This window comes from Trachemys scripta, chromosome 12 (assembly GCF_013100865.1).
Source record: "Trachemys scripta elegans isolate TJP31775 chromosome 12, CAS_Tse_1.0, whole genome shotgun sequence".
Classification (NCBI taxonomy): Eukaryota; Metazoa; Chordata; order Testudines; family Emydidae; genus Trachemys; species Trachemys scripta.
The window spans coordinates 35470967-35488994 of record NC_048309.1 but is presented as its reverse complement, the minus strand read 5'-3'; the positions used below and the strand labels follow the sequence as shown (position 1 = coordinate 35488994).

Genomic DNA, 18028 nt, shown 5'->3' with positions numbered 1-18028 from the left:
CAAGGCCTTCGGCAGTGGCTTCTATTGTTTCCAGCAATCACTACATAAAGTGGCATTTAATTGCTCCTTCCACTGAGGCTGAAAGAAGATTGCTTTGTGCATCCATTGACTTCAACCAGGCCTGTGATTGTCCAAAGGTAGGTTTGGCAAAATTCCATTTGTATTTGTTTAGTGTTTCAGCAGATAATAACTATGTTTATTTTAAACATTTTTTTTCATTTTTTTTTTATGTTATTGATTTACATTTTTACAGTTGATGTTTAGATTCCCAAAGTCAACGCTTTATAACAGTTAAAACACAAATGGTCAACATCACATGTCAAAGTATGCAAAGTACATATCCTGAAATCAAACTGAGCCATTCTCAAGCAGCATTTTCCTTACTTTACCTACATGTAAATTTCTATTATTTTCAATGGAAATATTTTTGCATTAGTTTGTGTGTGAGCAGCAAATTGATGTTTACCGACATTTGCCGATAAAAATCGAATCCTTCCAAGCCTATCAATATATCAGAGACCTGCTGGAAGGCAGCCACGGCCACTTTCCTGTTTAATATAGCGCCTAGATACTAAAATGATGGGCAGCAGTGTAAAACCCTCAGGAAGGCTATTTGCACAACTCTGTTTCAAACAGGGACGTGAGGTCCATGGGCAATGTCCTTCTCTCTTGGTGTGTGTCTTAATTACTGCTGGAACAAGCGCATCTGTCGCCTAATCCACGGGACGAATTTAGCAAGCCGTGTGTATATCGCAGGTGGAGAACCGTCCACTCATTCATAGGAAACAATGCCCTGGGGTACCCCGTTACACACCAGGGACCCCCGGAATCCCACCTCAAACACAAGAAACGAGGAGTGTTAGAGGATAAAGTAGTCCCCAAAATACTTGTGGTAATGTGACAGGAAAGAAAAGGCTGAGTCTGAAACAGAAGGAGGAACGGGCCACGAGCGCTGTCTCTGATCCAGCCCCAGGGCGGGGACTGGTGGGCTCAAGAAGGTGGATGGATATTTACCATGTAAGCCGATCCCCTCTGGAAGGGGCTCCCTGCACACAGCATGTTGGCGTGCTCGCAGCCAGGATAAAACATGGTGCACGTGTCCTCATCCAGCACCTGCACTTGCACTTTGTGCAGGGTACTAGGGTGCACAATGGCATACGACTAGTGATCCCCCACCTGGCTACCACACATTCCGCCTTCGGGGTGGAATGGGCCAAGGGCAACTTGAGTGGCTTCACCTCCTTCGTCACCTCCACCTTCTTCTCCAGCTACGATGGGGAGAGAGAAAGGTATTGGGATCAGCCCGGCTGCTTGGCTGGGGTGTCAGTGTGAAAACCTTCCCTTAGGACCCACCTGGGGACACCCAGGACGGCGTTAGTCTGGGGACCAGCTACCACTCCAGCTCAGGAAGAGAGTGCTGTGGGGGGGCCCGAGAGGGTGCAGAAGAAGCTAGGACTGGAGAGGGAACAGCAGCGTGGAGGGGATGCAGCAGGGGATGGTAGGAGCAGCCCCGGGGATAGCGGGGACTGGAAGCGACTCCCGTGGGGGACTGAACCAGAAAGGTCAGCAGGTAGGAAGCTACGCGCCTGGACTAGTGGCACGTAGAGGGTGCTAATCCAGCCCGTACAGTCCGGTTGAGCTCAGGAGAGGCTAATGAGAAGAGACATCCCACCTCAGCGTAAGGACTCCAAGGGACGGAGAATCCATTACATCTCTAGCTCAGTTGTTCCAATGACTATTTCCCTCCCAATACAAACCCGAGCCAGATTTCTAGCCCAAATTTGTCCAGCATCAGCCCTTGGTCAGCCGGTCTAGTCCTGCCTAGGACAGCGAGGTTGAAGAGCTCCCTACCCTTAGAAAGCCCTCCCCATGGAGAGTCCTACAGCCTGGGGTCAAGTCCTCTTCTCCCCTACAGTAACCTCAGGAGATCGATCTCCCTTGGANGTAGGAGCAGCCCCGGGGATAGCGGGGACTGGAAGCGACTCCCGTGGGGGACTGAACCAGAAAGGTCAGCAGGTAGGAAGCTACGCGCCTGGACTAGTGGCACGTAGAGGGTGCTAATCCAGCCCGTACAGTCCGGTTGAGCTCAGGAGAGGCTAATGAGAAGAGACATCCCACCTCAGCGTAAGGACTCCAAGGGACGGAGAATCCATTACATCTCTAGCTCAGTTGTTCCAATGACTATTTCCCTCCCAATACAAACCCGAGCCAGATTTCTAGCCCAAATTTGTCCAGCATCAGCCCTTGGTCAGCCGGTCTAGTCCTGCCTAGGACAGCGAGGTTGAAGAGCTCCCTACCCTTAGAAAGCCCTCCCCATGGAGAGTCCTACAGCCTGGGGTCAAGTCCTCTTCTCCCCTACAGTAACCTCAGGAGATCGATCTCCCTTGGAGCTCTACCTGCCAGGCCGCGTCTCCAGATCTCGGAGCGTTCTTGAAGCTCGTTCCAATTTGCCAACGAGCTGTGTGAGGTGTGGATGCCAGAGCTGGCCACAGGCTCCAGTCATGGTCTCCCCATGGCCATATCCCGAGGGGACCCCCACCTCCCTGCTCCTACTTGCTATCCCTCGGTTTACACACCTAAGGACGGCATCTGCCTGCTTAGCTCCAGCCTTGTGCTGGGCTGGTTTCCCTATGACCCCGAAGTCCCTCCCAGAGTCGCTGCTGTGCAGGATACAGCCCCCGTCCTGTCAGTGTGGGTGACACTCAATGTCCCCAGAGGGGCACCCTCGCATTGCAGCTGTCTGCATCAAACCCAGGGTGGGGCTCCCGGTACCTGCAGAAGCAGGAGGTCCCTGGTGAAGGGGTCCCTGGTGAATTCTGGGTGGGGGATGATGCATCGCACATGCAGGTGCTGCTGGGTTTCCTCTGGCTTGTGGACATTGTGTGCTGCGAGGATGACTATGATATTGCTGATAAATGGGGAATAAAGTGCCACTAAGGAGGAAGGAGACTGAGCAGCTGGGAGCTGCGGGGACGCCTGGGTGACTTTCCCTGTCCCAGTCTCTCCCAGCTTGGCAACTCAGAGCTGTGGGGCCCCATAGGGTGAGGGGCCTACACTACCATCCCGGACACCTGGGTCCCATTTCCTGTCCCAGTCTCTCCCTACAGGGGCTGGGAGCCGTGGGGCCCCCAGGGGTGAGGGGCCTACACTGCCACACTGGACACCTGTTCCCAGTCCCTATCCTGATCTCTCCTCCCTGAAATCTGGGAACTGAGAGCTCTAGGGCCACCTGGGGTGCCACCCCACAGGCCTGGGTCTCATTCTCTGTCCCCGCTTACCCTGCAATACAGCTGCAGTGAGCAGCAGTCAGGACAAAGTCCTACTTCACCAACAGCCCTCCGCAGGTCTGTGTGGTCACCGGGCCCATGCTCACCTCCAGGTAGGCCATGAGAGTCTGGAGTGTGGCCAGGATACATTTCCCCCCCTCCCCCCGATGATCCTGTGACGCAGTAGGGAGTGGGGCAGATTGACCTGGGATTGTCATCTAGTTTGGCTGGGACTGTCTGCATGGGGGATGGGAGAGCAGGGGATGACTCCACTTGAGTGAAAAGAACAGGAGTACTTGTGGCACCTTAGAGACTAACAAATTTATTAGAGCATAAGCTTTCGTGGACTACAGCCCACTTCTTCAGATTCTTCGGATCCCACTTGAGTGAGGATACCTGAGCCTGTAACCTGAGCTGGGAGGGGGTTGGACCCAGGTGACACCTTTGCCCGGGAAACTGGACAAAGGCGGCAGGAGGAGCTGGGGGGAGGGGGAGTGAGACTGCTGCAGTGGAGTTTCAGTCTTGGGCTGGCTGGGGAATTGTAGGGAACCCTGAGGTTGGGGTCTAAGCTCCCTACTCCCCAGAAGGACCTGACTGAGGGGTCTTGTTGATGCCTACAAGCTCTGGTTTGGACCGTGTTCCTGTCATCTAATAAACTTTCTGTTCTACTGCCTGGCTGAGAGTCAAGGTGAATCGCATGAAGCCGGGGGTCACAGGGCCTTGTCTCGCCCTCCCCCGCAACTCTGTGACAGATCCATCCTACCCAGAGGGCTGAGCAGAGGAAAACAAAGAAAGGTGAGATTCACACATTATTTGTAGATACGAAGGTGTGAAGGGGTTGTGCAGGTGCTTTTTTTTTTCTTCTGAAAACACCAGCTCCTGAAGTCACACGATCAGGTGTAAATTTTTAGCACCAAGGGTAATTAACCACTGGGACAACTTACCGAGGGTCCTAGTGAATTCACCATCCCTGCCAAGTTTTAACTCAAGACCAGATATTTTCCTAAAAGCTCTGCTCTGGTTCAACCAGGAGTGAATTCAGGGCACTTTCGTGTTATACAGGAGATAAGAGGAGATGATCACAGGGGCCCCTTCACACCTTCATATCTACAAATAATGTGTGAATCTCACCTTTCTTTGTTTAGTCAAAGTTACTGTTTCCAAAAGGAAGCCATTCGATGTGAACCTTTCTGATCAGACCCGGTTACTATGGGGTTCCCTGGGCAGTTCTTGTCTGGGCTTGTGACATTCTGTACCCCTATGTTCATCCCTTTTACAGGTCTATGACAAGTTTCATACAAAGTATGTCTTGTAAGGTATCATTGGAAAAAGTAATAATTTGCTGATCATTACGGTCTTGGTAAAATACGGGTGGCAATGTTGTATGTAAAGTTATAAGATTAATCTGTATGGTATTATTAAGCCCTTGTGCACACAGTTTTGTCAGCAAAAGGCAGCTTTTCCCAATGAAACAGTGGAGGTGTACACACTACAATGCTACTCTCCTCTTTTCATGACAAAATAAAACCACCTTGACAAGAGGTGTCGAGATTTTTGAGCCAAAGTTTTATCGACAAAATGTCAGTGTAGACATCATGCTTGGTTTTGTTGATGTACATTGACTCCAGGAGGTGTCCCACAATGTCCATCCTGACCGCTCTGGTCAGCAGTTCAGACTGCGCTGCCGTGCTGCCAGGTAAGCAAGCATCCACCCCCTTCCCCCTTTAAAGCCCCATGAATTTTTGAAATTCCACTTCCTGTTTGCTCGGCATGGAGAACTCACATGACATTTTCCCAGCTGACCGTGGCGGCTCTACATGGCAAATGCTCTCCCACTTGGAGCGCTGTGGAGCTGTTGGATCTGCTGAGTAGATGGGGAGAGGAGGCTGTGCAGTCCCAGCTGTGCTCCAGCCGTAGAAACTTCGATACCTATGGGCAGATTTCTCGTGGCTTGTGTGATAAGGGCTTCAAACGGGACATGGTGCAGTGCCGAGCGAAGATAAAGGAGCTGAGGCAGGTACACCAGAAGGCAAGGGAGGCAAATCATCACTCCTGCACTTCACCGAAGCCCTGTGACCATTCTTGGTGGCAGCCCCACCTCCACCACTAAGAGTCTTGTGGATACTTTGGCAGGGCTGGAGGTGGCGGACAGTGGACCTAACCTCAAGGACAAAGTCGTGTACAAGGAGGTGGAGTTCGATGATGATGCAGAGCCCATGGCAGGGTTGTCCGGTGCGGCGGTGAGTCAGGAACTGTTCTCCAGTTCAGAGGTGTCTATCCAGTCCCAGCAGCCCTACTCCAGCGAGGAAGAAGCAGGAGAGGAGACCCCTGGTAAGTGATCTTTTGGAGCTGGTCCTGCCCGGTTATATGATGTTCAGCTTTCCTTTCCTCTGTATACTGTAGAAGGGATAGAAATGTACACGACTAGCTGTGTTTACATGTGCTCCAAATTACCCTGTGCAGCTAAGCAGTGCGGCAGCACAGTGTGTTGATGCACACCAAGATTTCATGGGAATCCTTCAGAGAGATCTCTAGGAAACTTTCCTGCAGGTACTTGGCAATCCCCTGCAAAAGGTTCCTTGGCAAGGCTGCTTTGCGCCTTCCCCCATTGTAGGAAACTTTCCCTCGCCCCTCGGCAATCACTTGTGCAGGGACCAAAGGGGCACACAGGTGAGCAGAATAGGGCCTGGGTCTGAAGCCGCACGTGTGCAGTAGATGCACCCTTGTAACCTTGCTTACACTCAGGAGTGAGATATTGGCTTCCACAACTCCTACCTGTGGAGAATGGTGGCAGAATTTACAATATTGTCCCTAGTTGCCTGTACTGATCCCTGTGAAACATCACCTATACTCTGCCCCAGCTTGAACGCCATGTTTAGGGAGTTCTCTGAGATGTGTACTTGCCAAGGGTCAGTGAGAAAGTGATTGGTATGTTACAAGAGGTGTATTTTACTTTAATGATTCAATGCAGTTCATGTATGTGTTATGCGCTGTACCTCGGGGGAACACCTGGCACCCCCATATTCATCCTTGTAAAATTATTGTTTGGTATCCAAAGCAAAGTTTGTCATGTCAGGTGTCTTCGGAAGGCTCACGATGCACTGAGCATTGTTGTTAGATGAAATTATAACCTATAACATTACTGTATGTACTTATGAGGCTGAAAACATATCTTCATGGCTTAAAATAAGCCCAGGCAAAAACTCTCCAAGAGCAGAGAGGCAGTTCACACCTCATCAAGGCAGGTATGGGACAAATCCAGCCCAGCCTCACAGGAATAAAGGACGCTGGCCTAAGCAGCAACAAAGGATCTGTTGTATTCTTGAGTGAGTCACCCCCTTTCCTTTGGCCAGTTTGGGACTACGATGAGGTAATGCTCACCTGACTCTGAAGAAGGGGGCAAAGCCAAGAGGGAAGAAGGAACATGATAAAAAGGAGAGACGTTTGCCATGATCTTCCTCTCTCTTCCACCTCCATCTACAGACATCAACATCAAGCGACTGGACCGCTGATCAAATGGGAGAGCCTGGCTGAAGGGCAACCAGCCAGCCTGTGGTGAGAAGCATCTAAGTTTGTAAGGGCATTGAAAGTGTTAAGATCAGCTTAGAATGTGTTTTGCTTTTATTTCATTTGACCAAATCTGACTTGTTGTGCTTTGACTTATAATCACTTAAAATCTATCTTTGTAGTTAATAAATCTGTTTGTTTATTCTACCTGAAGCAGTGCGTTTGGTTTGAAGCCTGTTCGAGATTCCCCTTGGGATCACAAGCCTGGTACATATCAATTTCTTTGTTAAATTGACGAACTCATATAAGTTTGCAGCGACCAGCGGGCATAACTGGACACTGCAAGATGGAGGTTCCTAGGGTTGTGTCTGGGACTGGAGATATTGGCTAGTGTCAGTCGGTTGCACAATCCAAGGAGCAGCTTACATGCCAGAGGCTGTGTGTGAACAGCCCAGGAGCGGAGGTTCTCACAGCAGAGCAGAGTAAGGCTGGCTCCCAGAGTCAAGGATTGGAGTGACCTAGCAGATCACTGGTACAGATAACACCAGAGGGGAACATCACACTGTCCCCATACACCCCCTCTAGCTATCTGTCTATCTCTATACACACTGACTGTCTGAGTTGTGGCCCAGCCCCCTTCCTCCCAGCCCCGCTCACGCTGTCGGGAGACGCTTGAGAAGGATCAAAGGGCCAAGTTCCCACCGGCAGCTGAGATGAGTCAGGGCTAACCACAGCGCCCACATGCTTTGAGCTGGGAGCTTATTGTCCGCAGCTATGCTCCCCAGCTCCAGCTATACATGAAGACCAGATGTGCAGGGCAATCACCTGTACAGGGCAACCAGCTGTGCCGGCAGAGTGCCAGGAGGCATGAGTGCCAGGAGAGTGCCAGGAGGCACGACCTGCAGTGGGCACCACATTGGGTTGTGCACGGAGCCAGGCTGGACACAGCCACAGCTGCTGAGCTTCCCCGGGGAAGGGGTGACTCAGCAGGGCCTGTTCTTCCCACCGGCCTGTGTGGTCAGGTGTTCAGGCGTTGAGGTGGCTGATCTGCCCCACTGAGGTGAGTGTCAATGTGTCTTGAGGTCCCACCGCCCCTCCCCTGCCTGCCCTATATTAAACCCCCGGGCTGAGACCGGGATGCCATCCCCTCCCCTGGACAATGCTGCTGCTGCCCATGGCCTTTCTCCTGCCCCTCAGAGCTCAGGCTGGTGAGTCTGGGGGAGAGGGGAGCAGAGCCCTCGTCCTGCTGTTAGGGTGGCGAGTCCTAATTTAGCATCAGGGGCCGGTCTCAGGGAGACGGGGGGAATGTGTGTGTGGGATTCTTGGGGCAGGTGGCTCGTAAGGAGGATTTGGTGGGCGGGGGGGGGGATAGACTCGGCTCATGGGGACATGTGCAGGGATGTAGCTGGATTCCTGTTTGGGAGAATATTCTGCTTTTGTGTCTCTTTTGATTGATCTGCTTGTTGCTCCCCCCTGCCCTCAACATTGTGTTTCTCTGGGGGAGGGGGGGTCTCTGCCAGGGGAGATCATTGGTGCATAGGAAGCCCGGCCCCACTCCAGACCCTACATGGCCTTCGTGGAGACAAAGATGGGGCCAGAGAACACCATTAACTGTGGGGGGTTCCTAGTGTGAGAGGATTTTGTCCTGACAGCCGCACACTGCACCAAAGAAGGGTGAGGTGCCCCTCAGATGCCAGCCACACGGCTGCTGTCCAGCCGCCTGCGGATCGGAGATGGGGGATGGCCCCGTGGCCACTTGGGCTCTGCTCAGCCCCTGCACAGGGCAAACCCTGATGTAGACATGGCTCAGGAGCCGAGCCCTCCCTCACCTCCCAGGGTGGCCCCCTCCATCCATCCCTGACTGAAGAGTACTTGCAGGGCACTGAGGGTGTAGTCAGAGGCAGGACAGATAGTCCCTCATCCAGCTTTCAGGGGTGTTCTGCTGGGCTCTCTCACCTACCTCTCCCCGGCTGCACAGACCACAGGGGATAGCAGGGAAACGGCTGCTGAGGACAGGGTAGATTCAGATGGGAAAGAAGGAAGCTTCTTATTTTGTGCACAACCAAGTTCAGGGCCTTCGTTGTGTCAGGCACTGCCCAGACCCCGACCGAGATCAGGGCCCCCATTGTGCCAAGCACTGTCCAGACACACACTGAGACCCTGCCCCAAAGAGCTTCAGGACAGATTTTTAAAGGTTTTTGGGTTCCTGATGGGATGGGAGTTAGGTGCATAAAACCCTTTAACAATCCAGCCTTGGTAGTCTGTGTAGACACTTGCTGGATCCTTGCTTCCCACTTTTCTCTGAGTGCGGGCTGACATTTCCAAGGGGTTTAGGTGCCTGGTGGGATTTTCAAAAAGCACCTCTGTGCATCTTTGGGTGCCTGAATCCCTTTGCAACCCTGGCCTGGCCCCTCGGTGCTTTGGAAACCCCCAGCTGTGGGGAGCGGGGGGATGTGTGTGATTCAGGGCAATGGGAAATCAGGTTGTAGGGGGAGCAGAGAGGGAGCTGGGCAGGGGGCTGAGAGGCAGATAGTAAGGAGTGGGGAAGAGGGAGGGAGTCCCCAGCCCCAGAGATACGGGGCCGTGAGCAGTGATTTTTCCAAAGGTCTGTAATGTCAAAGCCAGTTCCTGGGCTCCAGCTCCCTTACGTGGCTTTGTTAATTTCAGAAACTCCAGAGACCAGGAGACTCATTATAAAATTGCAAAAGTTAAGAAAATAAATCTGGAGACAGACCCCCAAATAACCAGCATGATAGATGAACGGGCATGGAAATCTCATGATTTTTCAGCCAGTCTCAAGATTTGGGCCCCCCCGCTCATCCTCCAACTTTGACTTGTGATTTTTGGAATCCTACAGCTCTGGTGACACGCCCACTGTCGTCATCCTGGGAGCCCACAGCCTCAACCAGAAGGAAAGGACCCAGCAACAGATCCGAGTGCAACGCAAGATTCTCCATGAGGACTTTGATGGGACAACCTTGGAAAATGACATCATGCTGCTCCAGGTAGTGTCTTCCATCACAGGGTCCCATGCGCTCCAGTAACCACATGCTGATGTGGTGGGGCTGGGCTCATCTGGGTACCATAGTGCTAGGAGGGGAGTGGGGTCTAACGGTTAGAGCAGGGGGGTCTGGGAGCTAGGACTCCTGGGTTCTATCCCCAGCTCTGGTAGGGTGGAGGTGGTTAGAGCAGGTAGGAGCCAGGACTCCTGGGTTCTATCTCTGGTTCTGCCACTGATTCTGTATGTGCTTGAGCAAGTCACCTCACTGTTTTGTGCCTCAGTTTCCCCCTTTGTGAAATGGGGATAAGTTTTAAGCCCCCCTTCCCAGGGTTCATTAATAATACACTGTGAAATCCGTGGCTAGAGTGAGCCAAAGAAGGCCAAAGTATTAATCGGTTCTGTCTGTCTCCAATCCCACCGCTTTGGAGGGCAGTGGAAAGGGCAGAAGCATCTCCCAGGCCATGCTGGTAAATCTCTTCTCTCTCCCCTCTGTCTCTCCCACGAAAGCTGGAGCGCGAGCTGAATGGACCAACGCGATGAAACCCATCCCTCTGCCCCCGGCCAACTTCCTGCTGAAGCCAGAGGCCACGTGCAGCATGGCCGGCTGGGGCCATACCGGTGCCCACATGGTGCGTTTTCCCACCAGGCTCCAAGATGTGACCTTACAGATGGCTGACAACAAGCAATTCGGACTCTTCTTCGACTCCTTCAACCGGACGTCCATGCTCTGCGTGGGGAACATCAAAACAAAGCAGTCGTCTTTCGTGGTGACGCCCCTACTGTAGTCGGGCTGTCCTGGCTTGTAGACTCCCTTGAGGGTCTCACTTATTGGATTTTATGGAGGTCTCATTTTCCAGCCATCCAGAGGCAAAAATCCTGTGGACATTAATAGAGGCTGGGGAAAGGTAGCCTGGAATCTTATCATGATTGGAGGCAATAAGGACTCTTCCTCCAGTGGAGGCACCCCCTATGGAGTCCCCCACCCTGCTCCCCATGGCATAGCCCCCACCCCAGTGACCTCCCTCAACCTGCAGCACAGCGCCCCCTAGTGCTGCACTGGGGCCTCGGGTCAGCACTGACTGACAGGGGAGAGCACCCCCTTGTGAGTCAACATGGTCCCTCATCCAAACATGGAACAGATTATTTTAAAATTGACCTGTTACATCCAGAGATGGGAGCAGGATGAATCAGTGAGTGCCCAGCTCTGACAAAGTGCTGGGTATGGGTGGGGCTGGCTTATTGCATCTTGAATTCCCCCCAGCCTGCTTTCACTGTAATGTTCCCTCCTCTTCTCTCCGTAGGGTGACTCCGGGGGCCCGCTGGTGTGCAGTGGGGTCACCCAGGGCATCGTCTCTCACGGGAAAGACAGTGGCCTCCCGCCCGCCGTATACATGCGGATCTCCGCATTCATCCCTTGGCTCGGGAAGAAGATGGGCAGGGAGTAGGCTGTGCAAAGAGACCAACGGGCTTCCAGCTGCTCTGCCATTCTGCTGCCTTCGCTACTTCTGGGGCTTTCCTGTCGGAGCGGGGACGCTGCTGCACTCCTCTCGGGGCACCCCTGAGCTAGCCAGTCCTCGCCTCACCCTGGGGTCGGATGGGAGCCAGCGCCCCCTAAAGGGGACAGGCTCTGTGCTCCATTCTTCACCCCAGTCCCCCAAGCCAGCCAGTCCCCCCTGGGGCTAGATCAAAGCTGGTGCCCCCTAGACTTCATGTCCCCGTTCCCCACCCCTCTGAGCCAGCTAGTCCCTTCCCTGGGGTCGGATGGGAGCCGGCACACCCTAGAGGGGAAAGGCCCTTTGTCCAATTCTCTTCTCTTGTTCCTTGGCATGAAAACTTTTCTCTGTAATGTGCTTGATGAAAACCCGCAACGTTCTCTCCTCTGCGGGTCTGAGCCATGGCTTGCGATGCAATAAACAGCTTTAAGCAGCAGCTGGTGCTGGTGTCTGGACTCCTGAGTCTTTCTCTGAATGGAACAGCTGTCCTTGGGCGGCCCCCCAGCGTCTCAGGAGGCCCCTTCCAGCCGGGATGCAACCCTCTTCTTCACCCGGTCCGTGATGCCTTGCAGCTGGAATTCACGGGACTCCCTAGACTGGATCCAAGGCAGTGGCTATCTACCCAGAGTCCTGTCTCTGACAGTTATCAGCATCAGAGGATGGTGGTAGGACCCCACAGTAGAGAGTGATGAGGTGAGACACCAGGATTGTGGTGTTTGCGGAGAGGGAAACAACATTTACAGAGGCTGTTTGGGGAGAAGGGTTCAGCTGGGGAGGGCAGGAGAGAACTAACTTAGCTGGCTAGAGAGAGCTTAGAGTGGAGACTTTCAAAGACCCCCTAAGGTGGCGCAGCTATCTCAGGTCCCTCTGCAATGAGGGAAAATGGATATGATTACAATAGCACCAAGATCGGGGTGCACCATTGTGCCAGGCACTGCCCAGACCACGACTGAGATCAGGGCCCCGTCGTGCCGGGCGCTGAGAGGAGAAGTTGTCTTGCTGAAGGTTACACAGAGAGTCAGTGGCAGAGTGGAGAAGAGAAACCAAATGTCCTGACCCCCATTTGGTGCCCCTTGCCACGGGGCCATGCTGCCTCTCGCTTTTTGCCTATGATTGTGGGCTGCCAGAGGAATTGTCGGAAGAAGGTGGAGGGCAGAGGGTGGGGTGGGGAGCAAACTCTTGTAATTCCCTTAGCTCTATCCCAGAACCGGTGCCATTTCCAAACTGAAGGGGGGAGCACTGTTCTACTCTGTCTTCTAACTTGTACAGGTGGGTCTCTTCTGTTCTATTCCCTCTCATAACCATGCCCAAGGTCCCTTCAATACCAGTCCATGTCCGTCCCACCTGATTCTGGATCTATGAAGGGCTCCCCACCATTTGGAGGTGCTTTCTGCCCATGGACCTCCAGCTGGGCTAGACAAACCCATCGCAGCTGAGCCAGCACCCTCAGCTCTGCTCCCAGATGTGCACATCTGCAAGGGGCACAAGATCCCAGTTAGGTTCAGCACCAGCTGTGGAGCAGGTGACCCAGCTGGGCTTTTTCCTGACCCATGTGCTGTGGGTTTCCAGGAACTGGTGACTGCAAAAGTCATCCTGCTGCAGCAGCTGGGGCTGGGGCCTGCTGGAGATGGGATCTGGGGTTAGATGGACCTGGGGATCTGAGCTGATCTGGCAATCCCAATGTTCCTGTTTAGATGAGCCAACTGAGTCCCCGGCACAGGACCCAGGGTAAGAAATTACTGACTCTCAATCTGGTCATGACGCCTTTTTGTCCCCTCTGTGCACAGCCAACAGAGTCAATGTCTCCAGGGCTCCCTCTGTCCGCCTGGATCTATGCAGGCTTCCCCATCCTCTCCATCCCTGTGCTCTGTCTGGGCTCTACAGACCCATAGCATCCTACCCACCACCTATCCCTCCGTCTCTGCCCTGGGCCAGGTGTCTGGAGGCAGATGCTAACAAGGCCATGTCACTGGCTGACATTAGCCACACTCCCCACCAGGTATGCAGATGGAGAAGGAGGTGGGGGAATGGGTGCAAGCTCCATCCAGGGTTCAGCTCTGTCCCAGACGTTCACAGCTTCAGGCAGGGCTGAGCTGGGCCAGCGCCCAGATGTTCTGCAGCCCCAGCTGTGGAGGGCACCTGGATGCCATGGGATAGACAACGTATGTCTGTGACCCTGCAGCTCCTGAAGGGTCTGGTGAAAGACTGGGATGGGGAATGAGACCCATGTGTCCAGGACAGCATCACTAGGGGACCCTGCACCTCCCAGCCCCCAGGCACAGGGATCTGGGACCCAAGTCTGTGGCACAACAGTCACTGTTGTCAAAGGGTGACAAAGTAGGACATTTCTGTCATATTTTTATGAATCCCAGGCATGCCTCAGTTTCCTTGTGCACTTTGCATTGCTGCCCAGTGGGGCACCCACCTGGCTCCTGGAGGACTGCAGTCCCTTTGCTGACTGGAGGGGATGGCTGGGTCATTAAAGAACTGGTTGAAACGGCCCCAAATCACCAGAGGATCAGGGAAGAAAAGGAGACCCCCCCTCCAAAGACTGAGCCATTGACACCTGCCCACAGGAAACCTTGGAGCATGTGAACTCAGCTGGAGAAGAGGGGGAAAGGTATCAGGGGATAGGAAACGGCCTGTCCTCTGGAGGGAGTCAGCAGCCCTACGTGGGGACTAAGGACAAAGAGCCAGAAATGAAGTCCAGCCACCTTTGGACGGGCCGTGGCACTGGCAGGGCCAGGATGAGCCAGGGCTTCAGCCCTGCCTCTTCGGGCTGACCTAGGGACATCCAGGGGATGAAGCTATAGGGAAAGTGCAACCCTGTCTTCATCCCTCCATCCTTCTATCCCCATACCCACCCCTCCATCCGTCCGTCCCTCCATCAATCCATCCATCCCATACCCACCCCTCCACCCATCCATCCCTCCATCAATCTATCCATCCCATACACACCCCTCTATCCATCCATCCATCCAACCCTTCACCCGCATACCCACCCCCCATCCATCCATCCCCACCCCTCCATCCCCATACACAGCCAGCCATCCAGCCTCCATCCCATACACACCCATCCATTCATCCCATACACACCCATCCATCCCATATCCACTAGGGGGGAGGGATAGCTCAGTGGTTTGAGCATTGGCCTGCTAAACCCAGGGTTGTGAGTTCAATCCTTGAGGGGGCCACTTAGGGATCTGGGGCAAAATCAGTACTTGGTCCTGCTAGTGAAGGCAGGGGGCTGGACTCGATGACCTTTCGGGGTCCCTTCCAGTTCTAGGAGATGGGATATCTCCATATATATACACCCCTCCATCCCATTCACACCCCTCTATCCATCCAGGCATGCAGATACACCTCGCCTGATCCCCGTCCAAAGCCCCCACCCCATTCCCAGACCCCTAGGTCCTCCTATTACCTATTCCTCCCTGACCCTTCCTCTATGAACCCCTCTCTCCTCTGACCCCTTCAATCTCCCTGTACCTGCCCCACCCCCATCTCTCCAGACCTCCCCCGTGCCCCCCCAGTTCCCTCTTCCTCCCATCCCTGCCCCCGGGCCCCGCCCTATTCATTGGCTCTGAGCCTGGCCACTGGCCGCGAAGGGGTTAACCAGGGGCTGTGTCAATATCCCGTGAATGGGGCGCGGGCCCTTTAAATCCCAGCCGCTCTACTCTTCCCCCTCCCTTCCCGGCCTAGGAAGCTGCGCATGCGTACCCGAGCCTGACGAGCCGCAGGCCGGAGAGTCCCTCCACGCGCATGCGCGCCCAGCATTGGCCATGCGCGTGCTAGTGGGTGAGTGACGCGCGCTGCAGGGGCCGAGTGTGGGGTGGCTGAGGACAGCAATTAAGCGAGGGATTAAGTGCAGGGCTACTGCGGCTGCGCGTGTTCTCCAACGCCTGGGTTTGGACGTGTTCCGGTTTGGGAGCGGAGCTCCCCCTTGCCGCGGGGAGAGGGGGCAGGCACTAAGTCCTTCCCCCTGCAAGACTTCCTCATGCACCAAGGGAGGGGGGGTGAAATGGGCTGGGCTAGTAGGGGGCTGCGGGTCGGGAGTGGGAGGGACTGGCAGAGCTCGGGGCAAGGCCGGCTCCAGGTGCTTGGGGCGGCCACTCCAGAGCGGGCAGCACGTCCAGGTATTCGGCGGCAATTCGGCCGACGGTCCCTCACTCCCGCTCGGAGTGAAGGACCTCCCGCTGAATTGCCCCCGCAGATCTTGATCGCTGCTTTTTTTTTTTTTTGGCTGCTTGGGGCGGCCCTGCCTCGGAGGGCAGCCAGGGGCTGTGGGTCAGGAGTGAGGGGCACTGGTAGGGCTGGGCTAGCAGGGGTTGTGGGTTGGGAGTGAGGGGCACCAGCAGGGCTGGGGGAGCCCAGGGCTGAGCTAGTAGGAGGCTGCGGGTCAGGAGTATGGGGCACCAGAAGAGCGAGGGAGAGCCCAGGGCTGGGCTGGCAGTGGGTCGGGAGTGACGGGCACCAATGCTTGAAAGTGTCTATTTAAATCAGGAGGTGGGACCGGCTTTGTGGGCGGAGCCTTGACCCAGCTGTTGAGGAGTCGAGGGCACGAGGTGACCCATGTCTCTCGCCATCCAGGGCCTGACCGGATCAGCTGGGTAGGTGATTGCGGAAGGGGAGTGACTCCAATAATATTGGGCTCATGGGGCAGCCACAGAGGTGCAGGGGGTTAGGAGCCCACTGGCCCATGGGGAGGTTCGCTCCCTGTCCTGGGAATTAGCGCTCAGCCCTAAGAATACAGGCTGGTCCTAGTGGCATCACTCCAGCCATCCCTCCTGTTGTGCAGGGTGACATCAGAGCCATCCACCCTCATGCTCCAGGGCACAGCCTGCAGGGGTCAGGAAGGAGCTGACTTAGTGCAGCAGAGCAGAGTGAGATTAACTAGGGGCATGCGTGAGTGAGGGGCTGATCCAGGGGATAAGGGGAGACTGGACTGGCAGGATTTAGGGGTTAGTGGGGAGACTGAGCTGTGTGGAATACCATTTCTCTCCTGTCTCCCCAGGATGAACTGTCCCACTCTGGCCTGCCCCCTTGTGATGCTGTGGTGAACTTGGCTGGTGAGAATGTTCTCAACCCCCTTCGCAGGTGTGTCCGGGGCTTTGGGCATGCTAGGGGAGAATAATCCCTGTAACAACCTATGTGGCGTCTTCAGTGAAGGACAAAAATGGGGATGACTCAGTCTCTCCCTGTTCTCCTGTACTACCCATAATGCAGTGGAGGTGGGGCAGGACGGAAGGGTTGTGTTCTGCAAATTGGGGATGAAATGGGAGTTGAAACATAATTGTCACTAGGAACCTTTCTTCTCAGAATTCTTGTTTCCAAGGGGAAGCATTAGGAGAGTGTACCAGTGGGGGTATAAATAGTCTTGCCCAATATCTGGCCTCTTTTGTGACACTGATGCTAGCAGCCCTGTCACACCTACACTAGACACCCACCCAACTGTCTCCCACAGAGTGGAACCAGCATCTTCCAGACACCCCACTGCCATTCCCAAATACTCACAGTTCCCCCCACTCTCCCTGGGACAGGGAGCCTTTTCCCACCTACATCTGGGGAGTGTGCGGGGGAGAGAGTCCTGCCTCCCATTGCTCTGGGGCGTGGTGATTTGTGTCACTCCCCTGTACTCCCTGGGGGAGTGCAGGGGAATGGGTTGCTCTCCTTTAGGTACCATCAGAGGGGACTTGGTCAGGATGTGAAACTTCTGCTAGGAACCTTTCTCCTCCTGGGCCATTACTTCTGGGGGAAGATTTAGTGGGATTCACGGTATGGTATAAATAGCTGCTTGTTGGGCTGCGATTGGCAGAGGAGAATGGGGGTGGGGTGGTTGAGCGTGACCCCTTTGTGCTCTCTCCCCCTGAAGGTGGGATGATGCCTTCCGCAGGGTTGTGGTTGCCAGCCGGGTGGAGACCACCAAGACCTTGGCCAAGGCCATCGCTGAGGCCGAAAGGCTGCCCCGCTCCTGGGTCCTCGTCACCGGCGTAGGTATTTATTGTGCATGGCCAGAGTGCAACTCATGCCATCCTGTCCTATGGTATCCCTCCACCAGGTGGAAATAGTCCCTGGGCAGTGATAAGGCAGAGTGTGGCCTCTGGAAGTTACTGCTGAGGGGACAGGAGAAATAGTCCCCAGGTGCAGCACAACCTCCCATAACAGCATTGTGTCCTTCTGCCATGGAGAGAAAATAGTCCCTGTGGTGCATCATCCTTGCACAGCCTTCGCTGGTACTGGTGTGCTTCCGCCACTTAGAGGAAATAGTCCCCAATCATGAGAGGACAGATCACAGCACCTTGTGGAAAGAGTGTGCTTCCACCATTGCATAGAGAGGGAAAAATAGGCCCTGGGTAGAGCACACTTTGCCCAACATGTATCCTTCCGCCACTGAGGGGATATACAGTCCCCCCCCTCTAGTGCAAGACAAAGTGCAGCCCTATGTGGCACTGTGGCACTAGGGAGAAGGGAAAATTGGCCTGGGGTGCAGCACAGTCTTCCATGACACATTGTGATCCTTCCGCTGCAGAGAGGGGGGGAAAAATAGTCCCTCCTCTTGTAGGTCAAGGACAAAGCACAACCTCTGGTGATGCTGATGTTCTTCCACAATTGGGAAGAGATGGAAAAATAGTCCCCTGGCCAAACATAACATCCTGTGAAACTGTCCTTCTGCCACCAAGAGAGAAGAAAATTTGCATTGTAAGAGAATGGAGCCCAGCCTCCTATGACATCAATGCACTTCTGCCATTGGAGTGGGAGGG

General features: G+C 54.4%; 1 protein-coding gene, 1 long non-coding RNA gene and 1 pseudogene across 4 annotated transcripts; 2 read left to right on the top strand and 1 right to left on the bottom strand.

Annotated features, from left to right (window-relative positions):
- Positions 1 to 588: 588 nt before the first annotated feature.
- On the bottom strand, positions 589 to 6139 carry LOC117885369 (annotated as a pseudogene).
- Positions 6140 to 7594: 1455 nt separating this feature from the next.
- On the top strand, positions 7595 to 11592 carry LOC117885805. Its single transcript, XR_004647855.1, has 3 exons — positions 7595 to 7833; positions 9631 to 9778; positions 10282 to 11592. It is a non-coding gene; the product is annotated as an uncharacterized LOC117885805 (long non-coding RNA).
- A 3375-nt stretch (positions 11593 to 14967) lies between these two features.
- Positions 14968 to 18022, top strand: LOC117885804 (epimerase family protein SDR39U1-like). Of its 3 annotated transcripts, none has more exons than XM_034787273.1 (4): positions 14968 to 15065; positions 15771 to 15877; positions 16282 to 16364; positions 17140 to 17476. In XM_034787273.1, exons 1-4 carry the CDS (start codon positions 15050 to 15052, stop codon positions 17333 to 17335), a joined length of 402 nt encoding a protein of 133 aa, XP_034643164.1. In that variant the 5' UTR covers positions 14968 to 15049; the 3' UTR covers positions 17336 to 17476. The 3 variants fall into 3 exon arrangements, with proteins under 3 accessions (XP_034643164.1, XP_034643162.1, XP_034643161.1); XM_034787271.1 differs by lacking the exon at positions 14968 to 15065 and adding an exon at positions 15082 to 15403 and having other exon boundaries at positions 16282 to 16336; positions 17140 to 18022; XM_034787270.1 differs by lacking the exon at positions 14968 to 15065 and adding an exon at positions 15090 to 15403 and having other exon boundaries at positions 17140 to 17484.
- Positions 18023 to 18028: the final 6 nt, after the last annotated feature.

Coding starts and splice junctions, on each gene's coding strand:
- LOC117885804 (XM_034787270.1), top strand. CDS start 15,265: ATGCACCAAGGGAGGGGGGGTGAAATGGGCTGGGCTAGTAGGGGGCTG. Junction 15,878..16,281: donor GGCCTGACCGGATCAGCTGG/GTAGGTGATTGC, acceptor CTGTCTCCCCAG/GATGAACTGTCCCACTCTGG. Junction 16,365..17,139: donor GTTCTCAACCCCCTTCGCAG/GTGTGTCCGGGG, acceptor CTCCCCCTGAAG/GTGGGATGATGCCTTCCGCA.